Source organism: Leptidea sinapis, chromosome 15 (genome assembly GCF_905404315.1).
Source record: "Leptidea sinapis chromosome 15, ilLepSina1.1, whole genome shotgun sequence".
Taxonomy (NCBI): domain Eukaryota; kingdom Metazoa; phylum Arthropoda; class Insecta; order Lepidoptera; family Pieridae; genus Leptidea; species Leptidea sinapis.
The window spans coordinates 8,779,907-8,794,288 of NC_066279.1; the positions used below are offsets into that span (position 1 = coordinate 8,779,907).

General features: G+C 33.5%; 1 protein-coding gene and 1 long non-coding RNA gene across 2 annotated transcripts; one reads left to right on the forward strand and one right to left on the reverse strand.

Annotated features, from left to right (window-relative positions):
• Positions 1 to 1,778: 1,778 nt before the first annotated feature.
• LOC126968516 (uncharacterized) lies at positions 1,779 to 2,572 on the reverse strand. The gene is made up of 2 exons (XR_007730222.1): positions 2,311 to 2,572; positions 1,779 to 2,227 (listed from the first exon to the last, which is right to left on the reverse strand). It is a non-coding gene; the product is annotated as an uncharacterized LOC126968516 (long non-coding RNA).
• A 3,405-nt stretch (positions 2,573 to 5,977) lies between these two features.
• On the forward strand, positions 5,978 to 13,138 carry LOC126968497 (GTP-binding protein Di-Ras2). Its single transcript, XM_050813574.1, has 4 exons — positions 5,978 to 6,330; positions 6,677 to 6,772; positions 7,105 to 7,365; positions 8,218 to 13,138. The coding sequence occupies exons 1-4, from the start codon at positions 6,193 to 6,195 to the stop codon at positions 8,350 to 8,352; spliced, it is 630 nt and encodes a 209-aa protein (XP_050669531.1). The 5' UTR covers positions 5,978 to 6,192; the 3' UTR covers positions 8,353 to 13,138.
• The last annotated feature ends 1,244 nt before the right edge of the window (positions 13,139 to 14,382 follow it).

The following is a 14,382-nucleotide window of genomic DNA, read 5'->3' on the forward strand; positions in this document are numbered from 1 at the left end:
GCACTATCGGGGGAATGCCATCGGGCCCACTCGATTTGTGAATGTCCAAAGTGAGAAATGCCTTTAGCACTATCAGCTGAGATCGGCATGATCAGTCCTTACGAGGACTTTGCGACCCAACAAGTACTTTCTGATATGTTGTAATGTCTTCAACACTTGGCCTTGGCATTGTTATTTACTTTTACAGCAAGATACTTTTGGAACATGTCTCTATATTTCCTGCAAATTAATAGTAGTGATCATTCAGGCCACAAATTCTTTAAAAAAATTAGTGATCATTATTGATATTGTCAAGTTTTTGGCGGGAACGAGTGAACGAAGGAAGGCGCGCTTATACAAAAAAAAATTGTTTAAATTATTGTTCATAGTGCATATATTTTTCATACTTGTAAATTGTTTATCCTGGTTTATAAATATTCGATTTTTGTATATATAAATTGTTAAGTGCGCTTCCCCATCGCCATGGGGAAGCGTACAGGTAAAAGGCCGAAGAACGGCCAGAGCGACGCAGAACCAGCAGACGATCTTCCCCTATCCGAATCCTCGGTATCTGACGCGGAGGTGACTGAACGTCTCATTGTAAGAAGAAAGGATAAAGAGAAGTATACCCCTTATAGAGCGACAAATTATTATAGGTTATACGACGAAAATTCAAATAAGAAGGAATTTATTGTATTTCTCAATCGCAAGCAGGGTGAAGTCAAAATATCAGACAAGGACAGGTTGGGTCTGTCAAATGGAATCAGGAGGCATTGCGTATCGGGTGTGTTGCACCTGAGGTCCGTTAATGCTTTTAAAGTTGGTGTTACCTTTGACCTGCCTAACAATGCGAATGTATTTTTAAAAAATGAAAAGTTACTTAGCGAGTTGGAGATGGTTGCCTCAATTCCGGCTTCTGAAACGGAGGTCACTGGAGTTCTTACTTCTGTTCCCACTGATTACTCCAACAAAAAAATTCATCAATTAATTGCATCGAGTAAAAAAGTTATTGCTGTGAGAAGGTTCATGCGGCGAGTAAAGGACCCACAGGGTGTTGTCTCCTTTGTTCCAACGCAAACTGTTGCAGTCACATTTGCATCAACGTTGTTACCTGAGTATGTAACACTTGATCACTGGAGGCATGAGGTTAATGTATATGTACCCCCTATTAAACAGTGTCTACGCTGTATGAAATTTGGCCATATTGCTAAATTTTGTAGAAACAATGAAGTTTGTTCCATATGTTCTGACAATCACAATTTTAAAATGTGTCCAAAAACTTTAACAAAATGTGCCAACTGTGGTGGAGATCACATAGCTATCTCATCTACCTGTCCTCTGAAAAAACAAAAAATTGAAGAAAACAAAGTGAAGTCCCGTAGTGTTAGATACTCAGATCTCTTCAATGAATCTGCTTTCCCTCAATTAAACTCAAAGTATATTGACACACACCTGAGCAATCTTATAAAATCTGACAAATTTATGAACCTCTTGGTTGAAGCAGTTTTACAAATTTGTACAAATAAAGATAAGTTAACTATAAATTCAAATAGTATTAAGGAAATTCTGAATAACACTTTTAGAAAAAAAGACACCTAGTTAATTGTTATTATGGATACATTGAATATAGTGCAGTGGAACGCTCAAAGTATTATTAGTAATAGGCTTATTTTTACAAGGTTTTTATATGAAAATCATATCCATATTGCTATAATTTCGGAAACTTGGTTAAAACCACATCAGTATTTTTTAATAAAAGGCTATAACACAATAAGGAATGATTGTGGTAATAAACACAATGGTGTAGCAATTTTTATTCATAATAATATCACATTTTCTAACATAAATACATATTATGATAGTGCTCTACAAAATGTTTGCATTAAAATTAATAACAAAGAACTGAGTATTGTGAGTTTTTACAGTCCTTCCAATTCAAATCCTCCATTTAATAAAAACAATTTAAACAGTTTAATTAAGTCCATTCCAGAGCCAATGATATTTGCAGGTGATTTCAATGCTCATCACATGTTGTGGGGATGTGTTGATACATTGCCTCGAGGTAAAGATGTTTTAGAGGTTATAGATGAGAATGGTCTTGTTATTCTGAATAATGGTCAAGCTACCACAATAGGATCTCCATCTTGGCGTCCTAATGCTCTTGACTTGACTTTGGTAACTCCATCTTTGGCTCTTTTATGTGACTGGTCAGTTATTGACAGTCCTCTGGGCAGTAGTTATCATCTCCCTGTAATAATAAAAATGGCAGTAAGTAGTGATAGTATTAGTTTGCAAAACACATTATGTAATAATCTACATTTGCCCACTCACCCTAATTATAAGCAGGTGAATTGGAATATGTATAGTAACTTAGTTGTTTCTTATTTGGATGATGTTAAATTTGACACTTTATCTTCAATAGATGCTTTTAATTCCATTTGTAATATTTTACTTTCTGCTGCCAAGCAGTCAATCCCTAGCTGTCTGTTTTCCAAAAGTTCTAATAGTAATAATGCTACTAGTTCTTGTTCACAAAAATCTTTTAAATATCCTTGGTCGCCTTGGTGGAATCAGAGGTGTACAGAAGCAGTTTTAAATGCTAAAAATGGTTACATTAATTTTAAAAACAACTCCACTGATGAAAATTATGTGGAGTTTAAGAGATTGCGGGCTTTAAAAAAACTTATCTTAAAAAGTGAAAGAAGAAATAGCTGGATAGGCTTGTGCAATTCATTTAATCGTTGTACTCCTTTGTCTTCAATTTGGAAATACATGCGCAAATTTAACAAAACTTACATTCCTGACAGTGTGTTGAATGATAGTTGGATTCCAGATTTTCTACAAAAGTATACTTCTGACTTTGTATCAAATGAGTTAACTAACTATGTAAATGTTGTTAATGATAGTAATAAATATTTGATAGAGCCTTTTTCTTTACAAGAACTAAAATCCGCTTTATTTACTAGAAGAGATACATCTTTCGGTCTTGATACCATTCCATATATTTTACTCAAAAAACTTAATTGCCACAGTCTCAACATCTTTTTAAATAATCTTAATCGCCTATGGAAGGAGAATACTATTCCTGCAGAATGGAAAACAGACTGTTTAATCCCAGTTTTAAAGCCAGACAAAAATAAAATGTTACCTGACTCTTATAGACCTATAGCTCTCACGTCTTGTGTTGGGAAGATATTTGAGCAGCTTCTAAAACAACGTCTCGAGTTCTTTATAGAACAAAATTGTCTTTTGCCTAATAATCAGTTTGGTTTTCGCAAAGGTCGGTCTTCTAGGGAGAGTATAGCGCAGTTACAGCTTGATGCGCATCAATGTTTAGCAAGTAATCAATATCTTTTGTCTGTATTTTTTGACATCTCAGGTGCCTTCAATAGTGTAAATATTGCCGTGCTTTGTGACGAGTTATCAATGTTAGGGATACCAGGGAAAATAATAAATTGGATGCAATCCTTTTTGACTGACAGAAAAGTATATGTAAAATTTAATAAACATTTGTATGGACCACGACTTTCTTCTCTAGGTGTTTGTCAGGGGGGAATATTGTCTCCTTTAATTTTTATTATGTACATAAGACGATTGAACCTTATTTTGGGGCCAAATATAGTAAACCTACAGTATGCAGATGACTTAGTCGTCTATGTATCGGGAGTTGATCTGATTAATTTAGCCGCTACTATTAATAAAGCACTTGTAAATTTATATCAATACTTTTCTTATCTTAATTTAAATGTAAATCCAACCAAATCAAAAGTCTTTGTGATTGGTCGTAAACGCATCATATTGCCTCCCATTTTATACAATGGCATTCCACTGCCTATTTCATGTGACATAAAATTTCTAGGTGTAACATTTACTCCAAAACTTTCTTGGAAAAAATATACAGATAGTGTTATAATTAAAGCGAATAAAGCTTATAATGTATTAAAATCTTTGTGTGCAACGTCGTGGGGAGCGGACCCTAAAATATTGTTAATTTTGTATAAATCGCTTATTCGTAGTCATTTTGAATATGGCTTTCATTGTTTCGCCGCAGACAGCAAAATTGTTAATAGTCTGGATAAAATACAAAATAAATGTATGCGTACAATATTGGGTGCACTTAAAACTAGCCCAATAGCTGCTATGCAAATCGAGGCCAACCTTCCTCCTTTGTGTATTAGATTTAGTTATCTTATAGAAAGATTTATTTTAAAGCTCTATAGCTTGCCGACGAACAATCTTCTTAAGAATCTTATTGCTTATCAATCGTCTTCATTTCCGAGACAGTTGTTTATCTTGCAAGATTTTTCTTCATTTTTTAAATTTCTACAAGATTTAAATATTCATCGGAATAATGATATACTTCCCTGCCATGCAGGTTCTTTTCGATGTAAATATTCTGCAATTAATGTTGTAATAGATCCAAATTTAACTTCAAAAGAGGAGGTTCATGTATTATTGTCAGAATGGTCTAATTGTAAATTTGTTTATACGGATGGCGCAAAAAACAATAATAATGTTTCTTTTGCAATCTACCTTCCTGAAATTAGGAAGGGTATTGGCTTTAAGATTAATAGATATGCCAGTATTTTTACTGCTGAAGCCGTCGCTATTCTTTTTGCTTTAAAGCATATTAAGAAACAAAATCAACTTAATAAGAAGTGGGTAATAGTTAGTGATAGTATGAGTGTGTTAAAAAGTTTGTCAAATAACAAAATGAGTGCTAACATCAATCACATCATTTTTGCTATAAAGGAATTGTGGTTCGAACTATGTTTAATCGATATTAAAGTGGATTTCGTTTGGGTCCCGTCCCATATAGGAGTAGCAGGAAACGAAAGCGCTGATTTTCTAGCTAGAACTATCATTAATATATCCGATCTATCCCTATATCCTGATTGCAAAGATCTAGACATTAACATACCATATACAGATATAATAAGTAATCTAAAACAGCGTATGACTCTTCTTTGGGGAAGATATTGGTACAATTGTACAGAAGTTGAAAATAAGGCTCATTCGTATACTTTGTTAGATAATCCCGTTAATAGCACACCCTGGTTTTGTAAGTTTAAAAATAACGCTCACAGAAAGTTCTATACTACAATAACACGAATGCGTATTGGTCACTATCGATTGAATTTTCATCTTCATCGCAAAAAAATTGTCTCCTCTCCTTTTTGTGACCATTGTAATAAGCAACAAGATCAGTCTCTGGATCACATCTTTTTTGATTGTTCGTCCTTTGGCATACAGCGCCTTGTGCTGATGGATGAGCTACTGGAAATATATGGTGCACCCAATATAATCCCGCTCTCAGTAATAGATCTATTAAAGGACACATCAACTTATATGTCCTTGTATAAATTTGTATGTAGTACTGTAAATACATTGTAATTTGTAGATACATACGTTGTAAATTTGTTTATAATTATGTAAATACGTTATAACTTGTACATATACAACTAGTAATAGCATAGCGCAATTCGCGAACTGAACAGATAATGTAAATAGGTAGGTATTATTCTAAAAAGTTATGCAAATTACACTGGATTTGACTTTAAGAAAAGGGGAAAATTATTAGAGACTATATTACTGGATTTGGACTTACTAAAAGGAAAATATGGAAAATATTCTTTAGAGAATTATACATTAACGGAAATGGTAAAATAACTGATGACTTTAAGACTGGATTGGATTTGATGAAAGAAACTACTATAAATATTCGCTATCGAATATACATAATTGGAAAAGGAAAATGGAAATAATGTAAGATGAAATGAGAAAACTGGATTGGACTTTTTGTAAAACAAAATAGTGAAAATAATAAATACCAAAGAAATGAAAATACTAACGACAAGGCAGTAAGGCCCCTGGCTATAGCCTGTTCGAAAGAACGAATTAATATTAAAAAAAAAAAAAATGATATTGTCAAATTGTCTGACGTTGAAGTTTGAACTTGAAGTCTGACGGGATAAGCCTAAAAAGATTTAACTATGATAAAATCTTAAAACCTTGCAAAGTTACAAGCTAGCTATGGGCGTTGTAAATTATAAATATTACCTTTTCTTCGTTTATGTTATTATTTAATTCTAAATAACGTATATTTCAACCTAATGCCGTGACAAAAGTGTGATTTGATTGTTTATTCAAAGTGGTTAATTAGTAAATGAAAAATTAAAAGTATAATAATCCCGTCGATTTCTGATAGAAGAGATGCCGGAGCAAAGTAATGATTATCGAGTTGTAGTATTTGGTGCTGGTGGCGTAGGTAAAAGCTCACTTGTACTTCGATTTGTAAAAGGAACGTTCAGGGAATCCTACATACCGACAATTGAAGACACATATAGACAGGTATAACATATTATTCCTGGGCTCATTGATCCTTAACCAAATGTTTATTTCGTATGGCAGAAGTTGGTACAGAGAATTGTCTGGAGTTTGCTTTTAATGATACTTACATTGTCATTTTTTTGTGACAATCTTGCAAAATAATAGTTATAAATTCTATTTAGATATTACAGAATCATTTGTTAACCAGCTGTTTCTAAAAATATAGTGTGATTAGTATACATATAAATATATATATAAAGTCTCAGTTTGTAAACCTTCCCAGTGTATTAAATTAAAATATTGATCTTGTATGCCCTCACACTTTAGTGTGACAGAAAAATCAATGATATTTTACTATATGTCTCAGGTTATAAGCAGTAACAAAACAATATGCACACTCCAGATAACGGACACAACAGGATCTCATCAATTTCCAGCTATGCAAAGACTGTCAATTAGTAAGGTATAGATTATCTAACCTCTTATTCTTATTTAGTTAAAATAATTTACTTGTATTACAGCACCTACAGCACAGCTATACTTGTACTTTAACAATTATTATTACTGATATATTTAAAAAAAGTGTTGGTGGAACAGGCTAGGGAACTCTTATCCGGAAGCACTACTTAATAATATGTTTTTAATTTTGAAATACAGTAATAGATGTCAAGAAGTGTTGGAAAACAAGACTGCAACAAATAATTGGTATTCCAACTTTAAATAACTTTTCTTACGTGAACAATGTTAACAAATATGGTGCTGATAGTATTTTTATGTTTGTAATACATATTACAGGGTCATGCATTTATACTGGTTTACTCAGTCAGCAGCCGGCAATCTTTGGAAGAACTCAAACCTATTTGGCAGACAATAAAGGAGATCAAAAGTGCTGATCTTCCCAACATACCTGTAATGCTGGCAGGTAATAAATGTGATGAAAGTCCTGAAATCAGAGAGGTTTCTGCAGCAGAAGGTCAAGCACAAGCACAAGAATGGGGTGTTTCATTTATGGAGACTTCTGCAAAGACTAATCATAATGTAACACAACTATTTCAGGTATTAATAAATTATTAATATTAAGCCTTTATTGCTGCTTTTTACAATAAATTGTTACACATTTTTCTCTACATTTTAATTCCATAGCATGACATAGGTCTAGATCAAAGTTTCTGTACCTTATTTTGCTCACCGCCCACTTTGACAATATGTTTTCTTCTAGAGTATTTTCGTGTATTTTTTGCCTTTTTAGACTATACTTTTATTATTTACCCACGCCCTGCGCCATCTCAATGCCCCCTAATTTTCTCTGGGTCTTCTACTGCCCCCCCGAAAGCCTCAAACACCCACAAGGGGGTGTTATCACCCACGTTGAGAACCTATGGTCTAGATAATAGTCTCTGCTATATTTAAATTTTCAGTTTTAGTGTTAAAATATAACCCTCATTGAATATAACATTTACTGAGGCTAAATAATTGGAGACAAACCATATAAAGTTAATGTGATTCGAGCTATTACAATTCCAATATAATACATTATACATTTTTCTTTTTGACTTACAATCTTATTTTACTTATTTTTCTTTTACAATCTTATACTATTACTAATTATGTTTTATATTCCCTTAATAGTATGTCTTATGTATGTGTATGTCTATATTATATTTTAGAATATTCTTTATTCATTTAATTTACACATGGGGCACACTAAAAGTTTTCTTCAAAAAAGTTTAGCACTTCTAGCTCATTGGAACTATTTGAATTTCGAATGTTATATTTTTTGAAATGTTGCAACTTTCTTAGTAATAAAAAAAAAAAAACAATTGGCGGGAAATCATTTGTGAATTGATTTTTATCAAACATCAAAGTTCAATCAAACTTACGTCTTGTCTAAATCTTTGCTATTTTCAGGAACTGCTGAACATGGAAAAAAATAGAAATGTGTCTCTTCAGGTGGATGGAAAGGGTAAGAAGAAAAAAGATAAAGTGGTGAAGGAGGGTGGGGAGGGTTCAGCTACTGGGAGAGAGAAATGCTTGTTAATGTAGTTGAACTACATTTATTTCTTATTAACACATAGTTTGTGATGTATTATGCAACATTATGTGATATAATATTACTAGTTTTACTGAACGATATAAGTTTATACCGAACTTCATTCAAGAATGTTGTAGTATTCGGCTCTATGTTTACAGATATAGTTGATACATACAGATTACTAATGATAATGAACATTATTACTAACATACAGACGTTCATTGCGCACCTTGTGACGTCATAGAATAAATGACGCGTTAAAACAGAGGAAACATTCCTCGCAGAATTAAAATAGATTTTTGCAAGAAGTACAAATATTTGATTCTCGATATTTTATGTAATTACTGATGTTTCCTAATATATTACAAATAAGGTGATTTTGATTCTAGTCATTAAACAATCTAGTCATTTTATTATTGGTTAAGCACGAGTTGTTACATTTTATTATGCCTATCATTAGTTTACGCAACAAGAGTTTAGACTGTAGTATATATTTTGCTATTACTAGAAGTTATGTTATTTACATTAGTTACATAATATGTATCATGTATAAAATATATTAACGACTGAGACGCAGCGTCGAAGTTATTCCGTATAGTGTGAAAATACAACGAAACAATGTCACTAGGACAATTACTGTTATTGTACTGTATGCGGACAAATAATATTAAACTTTCTTAATTATGTTTGTTTGTGATAAGTGTTTCGTACCTGAAATCTGAATTCAGCGTCGTAACACGTGTTACAGGATGGAGATCTGCCATTGCTTGAACTAGCTTAGGCTTAGAGAATTTAACCAAACGGAGATGGCATTGATAGTGTTTGTATGATGATAACAATTATAAATTATTATAGCGGGTACTGACGTCTCACGATATATATTTTATTAATTTGGTGCCGATATTTCGATCCAAATGCTATTCTCAACGCGTTAAGGAACACATTATCGCAGTCAAAAATAACGATCCTAAAAAATCCGCCGCAACAGACTTAATTAAAGTCAGTACCAACCACTGGATCGAGCTACATAACCAACGGATGATTTCTGCTGAACGTCAATACATTCCACGGCTTGTTAGAGAAGTTATTGAAATTATGAAAAGACTCGAAAGTATGGACGTGATTAGTGTGCCGTGAATTAGGGAATCAAAGACCAAAACGAATTAGACGCCACGTGGACATATTGATGTCCTATAAGTGTCAATGTGTAAAGAGTTTCTCCCCACCGCAGTTCCGCCGCCACCACGATTCATGTATTCACGAAATATCGGTACCAAATTAATAAAATATATATCGTGAATCATAATAATTACAATGTTAAAGTTCCGCGATGATAAATGTTTAAAAACAAATAATTACACAATTTATTAGTAACATTTATTACCTTAGTAACTTTAAATAAATCATGAGATTTCTTTTCAGTGCCATAGTATTAAATTTGTACTCTTTAAATATTACAAACGCTTTTGCTGTTACAAATAAATTGGGGCAAGGGGAAAAATATAGATCTTAAAATTATTAGATAGGAACTGTAGTTTATTTTACAAACCGAACATTGTTTGTAATGTTATTCATGTTAAGAGAAGCTGCTTGACCGTGTCCAAGCTTCTTTAGACACACGAGATAATCGAAACATGCCCTGTGTTGAAAATGTGAATGTGTTTTTTGCAACATATTTATTATTTTAGTGATTCTTCCTATTGTTTGTGACTTGCTGAATCCGTTTTCACATAAACTGTTGCAGACTTGTTCTGTGCATCTTGCGGCTACATTTCCTTTTGGTTAAATACTCTAAGTTATGTTTAAATAAAAATTGAATAGGTAATTGATATTGGATTGTGACTAAATTTGTTTAGCATTGTCATAATTCGAATAGATGCTATGCTTAGAAGTAGCTGTACCGTATTGTTCTGATAGATTTTTGTAGAAGTAAAATTTTGATGAATGTAATGGTATTGCATAAAGTATTACCCTGTCTCTGTGGGATACGAAAGTAATCACGAACAACGAAAGGTATTTCAATGACAGTGTAGAGACGATAGGTACCCTTGCTATTATCGTATCAAGGTTGTGAAAACTCAGTCAAAACGTTTTAATATTTATTTTCCTTTATGATAAAACCAAATATTTATCATTTTGATTACAATCTAGTCTTAGGCTAACAAGAAATTTAATTTTATCTTAATTTACTAAGTAGACCATTTGTTATATTTAAAGTAATATCCCTCATTTTGGGAAGAAACGATGTGTTGGAAGAGCGGAGGTGGCGGGTTTGAGTCCCGCATCGTTCATAAATTTTGGTTACAAATTTAGTTTTTACTAAGTAGAGTAAAACTAAGAAAGTGTCCATTAACACTATTGTTATATCTCTATAAGAGGAAGACACTATGTTGTTGGGTTCTTTACACTTACTTACTTTAATATATCATATAGATTATATGAGATAAGTAGGTACCTATCTCATATAATTCAAATAGGTACTTAAAATATGTATATTACTTACAACAATTGTTTACCTGATCTTATGGTAATTTTGATGTTAATATTATGTTTAGTAGACTTTTGCTGTACTGTACCAAATTTTACAATATTATTTTTCTTGAATTTATACATATTATTTACCACAAATTAAAAAAAAAATATGAAAGTTGCATAATATTATTTTTCTTATGGGGCACTTTCACTATTAACTGATTTAAAAGTAAAAGACATCAACATATCGTATCCTCATAGTTAATCTTAAGTTATCTGTCTATATGTGTTTTTTTTTTAACTGAGTTGGTAGGTACGTAACGAAGTCGCCATTTTCGATGTAAATTTAAAATGGCCACATTTGTGCGTCTCTACGCTGTGGTAGAAATACTAAAATGTCTGTCATTGTAAGATTATTTTTGTATGTGCCAAACTATTTACGAATCAATGTTATTGGTTTTCTCCTGAAATAATTCTTCGTAATTGAAACTACTCTATTTGTAACCATAAGATATTTAACAAAAATAGGAGCTTATTCAATCTCATTCTTACAGGTTAATATAATAATAATATTTAATAAATTTCGGATTTTAAATCTAACAATGACGACATCTATAAACTATTGTAATCAGAGACGCGTTATCCCTGAGGTACTCTAGGACGCACCAAGTATGGGCGTACTTAAACCAAATCAAAAATAACTTACCCGAGTTTGGTATATAGATAGGGCGTCGTAGCTAGTGAAATTACTGGGCATATGAGACTTAACATCTTATATCTCAAGGTGACGAGCGCAATTGTAGTGCCACTCAGTTATTTTTTTGAGTTTTTCAAGAATCCTGAGCGGTACTCGTCATATATAATATAACTGATTGTCGTGGAAAACTTGGGGGGGGGGGGCTTTGTCCAGACGTGGACGTTTTCAAGCTGATAATGTTATATGAGCGGTACTGCATTGTAATGAGCAGGGCGTATCTTTTACCATCAGCTGAAGTCCTGCTCGTCTCGTCTCTTATTGTCATAAAAAATAATATATGACCGCTGTGCTCTAGCGCCGGCTAGATTGGTGCCGGTTGCCTGATGTGACCTCGACGATAAGTTCGCCTCTGATTGTAAAACCAAACTATAATATAATGTCAGTAACTAGTGTAATTATTAATTAATCTAGTCAATATAACATCGTAGCTGTCGCTAGTGTTCAATTATTGCACATTATTTAAATATCATTCACTGACATATCTGATAATAATTAGCGTCGATCATAATTACAATTATTGTTACTTATCTTACAGTATTGTCTTATTACAATTATTGATACTATGTTTTATTAATTATACAAGCGACCATTATTAGTTCTAGCCCATTCACACAATTCTATATAAAGTATATTTAAGTTTAGATACTTTTAACTTTCTTTCCCTTGAAAACGTGCTCTGCAAAGTTCATGAAACGTCGGGTTATTTCATTTATAACATTAAAAATGTAACTTTTGCACAAAATCTTATATTATATAAATACAGTTACGATTACACGCGTTTCAATCCTTAATTGAAGGTGTGTGTGAATGGGTTATTATTAGTTATCATCAGATAATTTCGGATCATTGACCTTGCAGCGACGGCCAGTGTGTGAACCAATAACAATTAAAATACAAAAAAGAGACCAGCCGAGTTGAAAAATTCAATTTTTAATGAAAATAGCTTGCTACGCTTGAACTTGGAACCGCGCCATCAGTTAAGTTTCACACTCCACAGGTAATACTAACTTGATTGGTATTACAGAGTCAAACTCCGAAATTATCTCTGCTCTTTTAAAATGTACTCTACTAATATAGTAATATGCTAACATTGCAATCAAAAAATTAATATTTACTTAAGGCAATCATTTTCTCTGAAATAATTCACAAGGATTTAAGGTTGTTTGTATAAATTCTTTTGAATGTACAATGTTTTAATTCCTTTAGCTTATTGAGTGGAACAAAAGACGAAAATGTAAATTGTTACATAATAATGATTGTTGTAACTGGACCAATGTTGTTTAAAGTTGTTTGGTGTTCCGTACCTCCGTTAGAGGTAGATTGTTTTAAGACTATTTTATCATGAAATTGTGCATTCTACTCTACATTCCGTTCTACATAAGTTTTTGATCTCACCTTTGTACTTGTCGTCTTCTCAACTTTTATTAATTTAAATATGAGTTTGTATGTGTTTTGCATCTCACTTTTCTAACTTTCTTATTATTATTAAATATGTTACTATCTTAATAATTTAATTCTTAAATTAAAATTGAATCCTTCTATGAATAAATAAAATATTGTTATATAATCATTTAATTTTTTTAAGTTCAATAAGTAGACAATAATTATAACCTCATAGACACAGTGACCTCATAACCACCTAGTAGATCTACATACTACTTTATGGTGTCGTATCACAATAACCGCTCGCACTCCATATCACTGGATCAAGCAACCAATCAGTGAGGAGGACGCACCAGCCATAGATCCGATACGGCTCTTCATTCGGTCTGTGAAATATCACACCTAATAAAATCGCATCGTTCGTAAATAACCGGAGTATCGTCATCAGAAGACTCAAGTTTGCGCGTTTACCACTAAAAAAAACCCCATTTGCCGTATCACCGCTCTTCGAGAACACTTCCCTTAAAGCCTCGCCTAGTATCGGAATACTGGGTCTCGAAATCTCGAGCGATTGCCAATTCCGTGGCCATCTGGAGGGCAAAGCCAAACTGGCTTCGAAGAAACTGGGCGTCATAAATAAATCACGGCAATACTTCATGCCGGCCCACATTCTAGCGCTCTACAAAGCGCAGGTCCGGCCACACATGGAGTATTGCTGTCATCTCTGGTCTGGCGCACCCCAGTATCAGCTCGATCCATTTGACCGCGTGCAACGCAGAGCAGCTCGAATTGTCGGGGACCTAGCGCTCTGTGAACGGCTGGATCACTTGGCGTTGCGTATAGACGTCGCTTCATTGTGTGTCTTCTACCGCATTTATCACGGGGAGTGTTCCGAAGAGCTGTTCAACCTGATTCCTGCCGCCGAATTTCACCTTCGCACGACACGCCACAAGTTAGGATATCATCCCCACCATCTGGATGTGTGGCGGTCCTCCACAGTGCGGTTTTCAAGGAGCTTTCTTCCTCGTACTACAAAGCTGTGGAATGAGCTTCCTTGTGCGGTGTTTTCGGGACGATACGACATGGGTACCTTCAAGAAAAGCGCGTACACCTTCCTTAAAGGCCGGCAACGCTCTTGTGATTCCTCTGGTGTTGCAAAAGAATGTGGGCGGCGGTGATCACTTAACACCAGGTGACCCGTACGCTCGTTTGTCCTCCTATTCCATTAAAAAAAAAACAAATAACGACGAATCATGGGGACGAACAAACTATGTTACTGCGGCTATGAAGAGCGCATCTTGAATACGTAGGATATTATATTATTATAAGCTTGAATACATTTTTTTTAAAAGACTTCAAGGTAAGTGCGTTTAACTAACAATATACTTGGAATAAATTATCGCAGATATAAAAATCACTTATTTGTACA

Coding starts and splice junctions, on each gene's coding strand:
- LOC126968497 (XM_050813574.1), top strand. CDS start 6,193: ATGCCGGAGCAAAGTAATGATTATCGAGTTGTAGTATTTGGTGCTGGT. Junction 6,773..7,104: donor AAAGACTGTCAATTAGTAAG/GTATAGATTATC, acceptor TACATATTACAG/GGTCATGCATTTATACTGGT. Junction 7,366..8,217: donor ATGTAACACAACTATTTCAG/GTATTAATAAAT, acceptor TGCTATTTTCAG/GAACTGCTGAACATGGAAAA.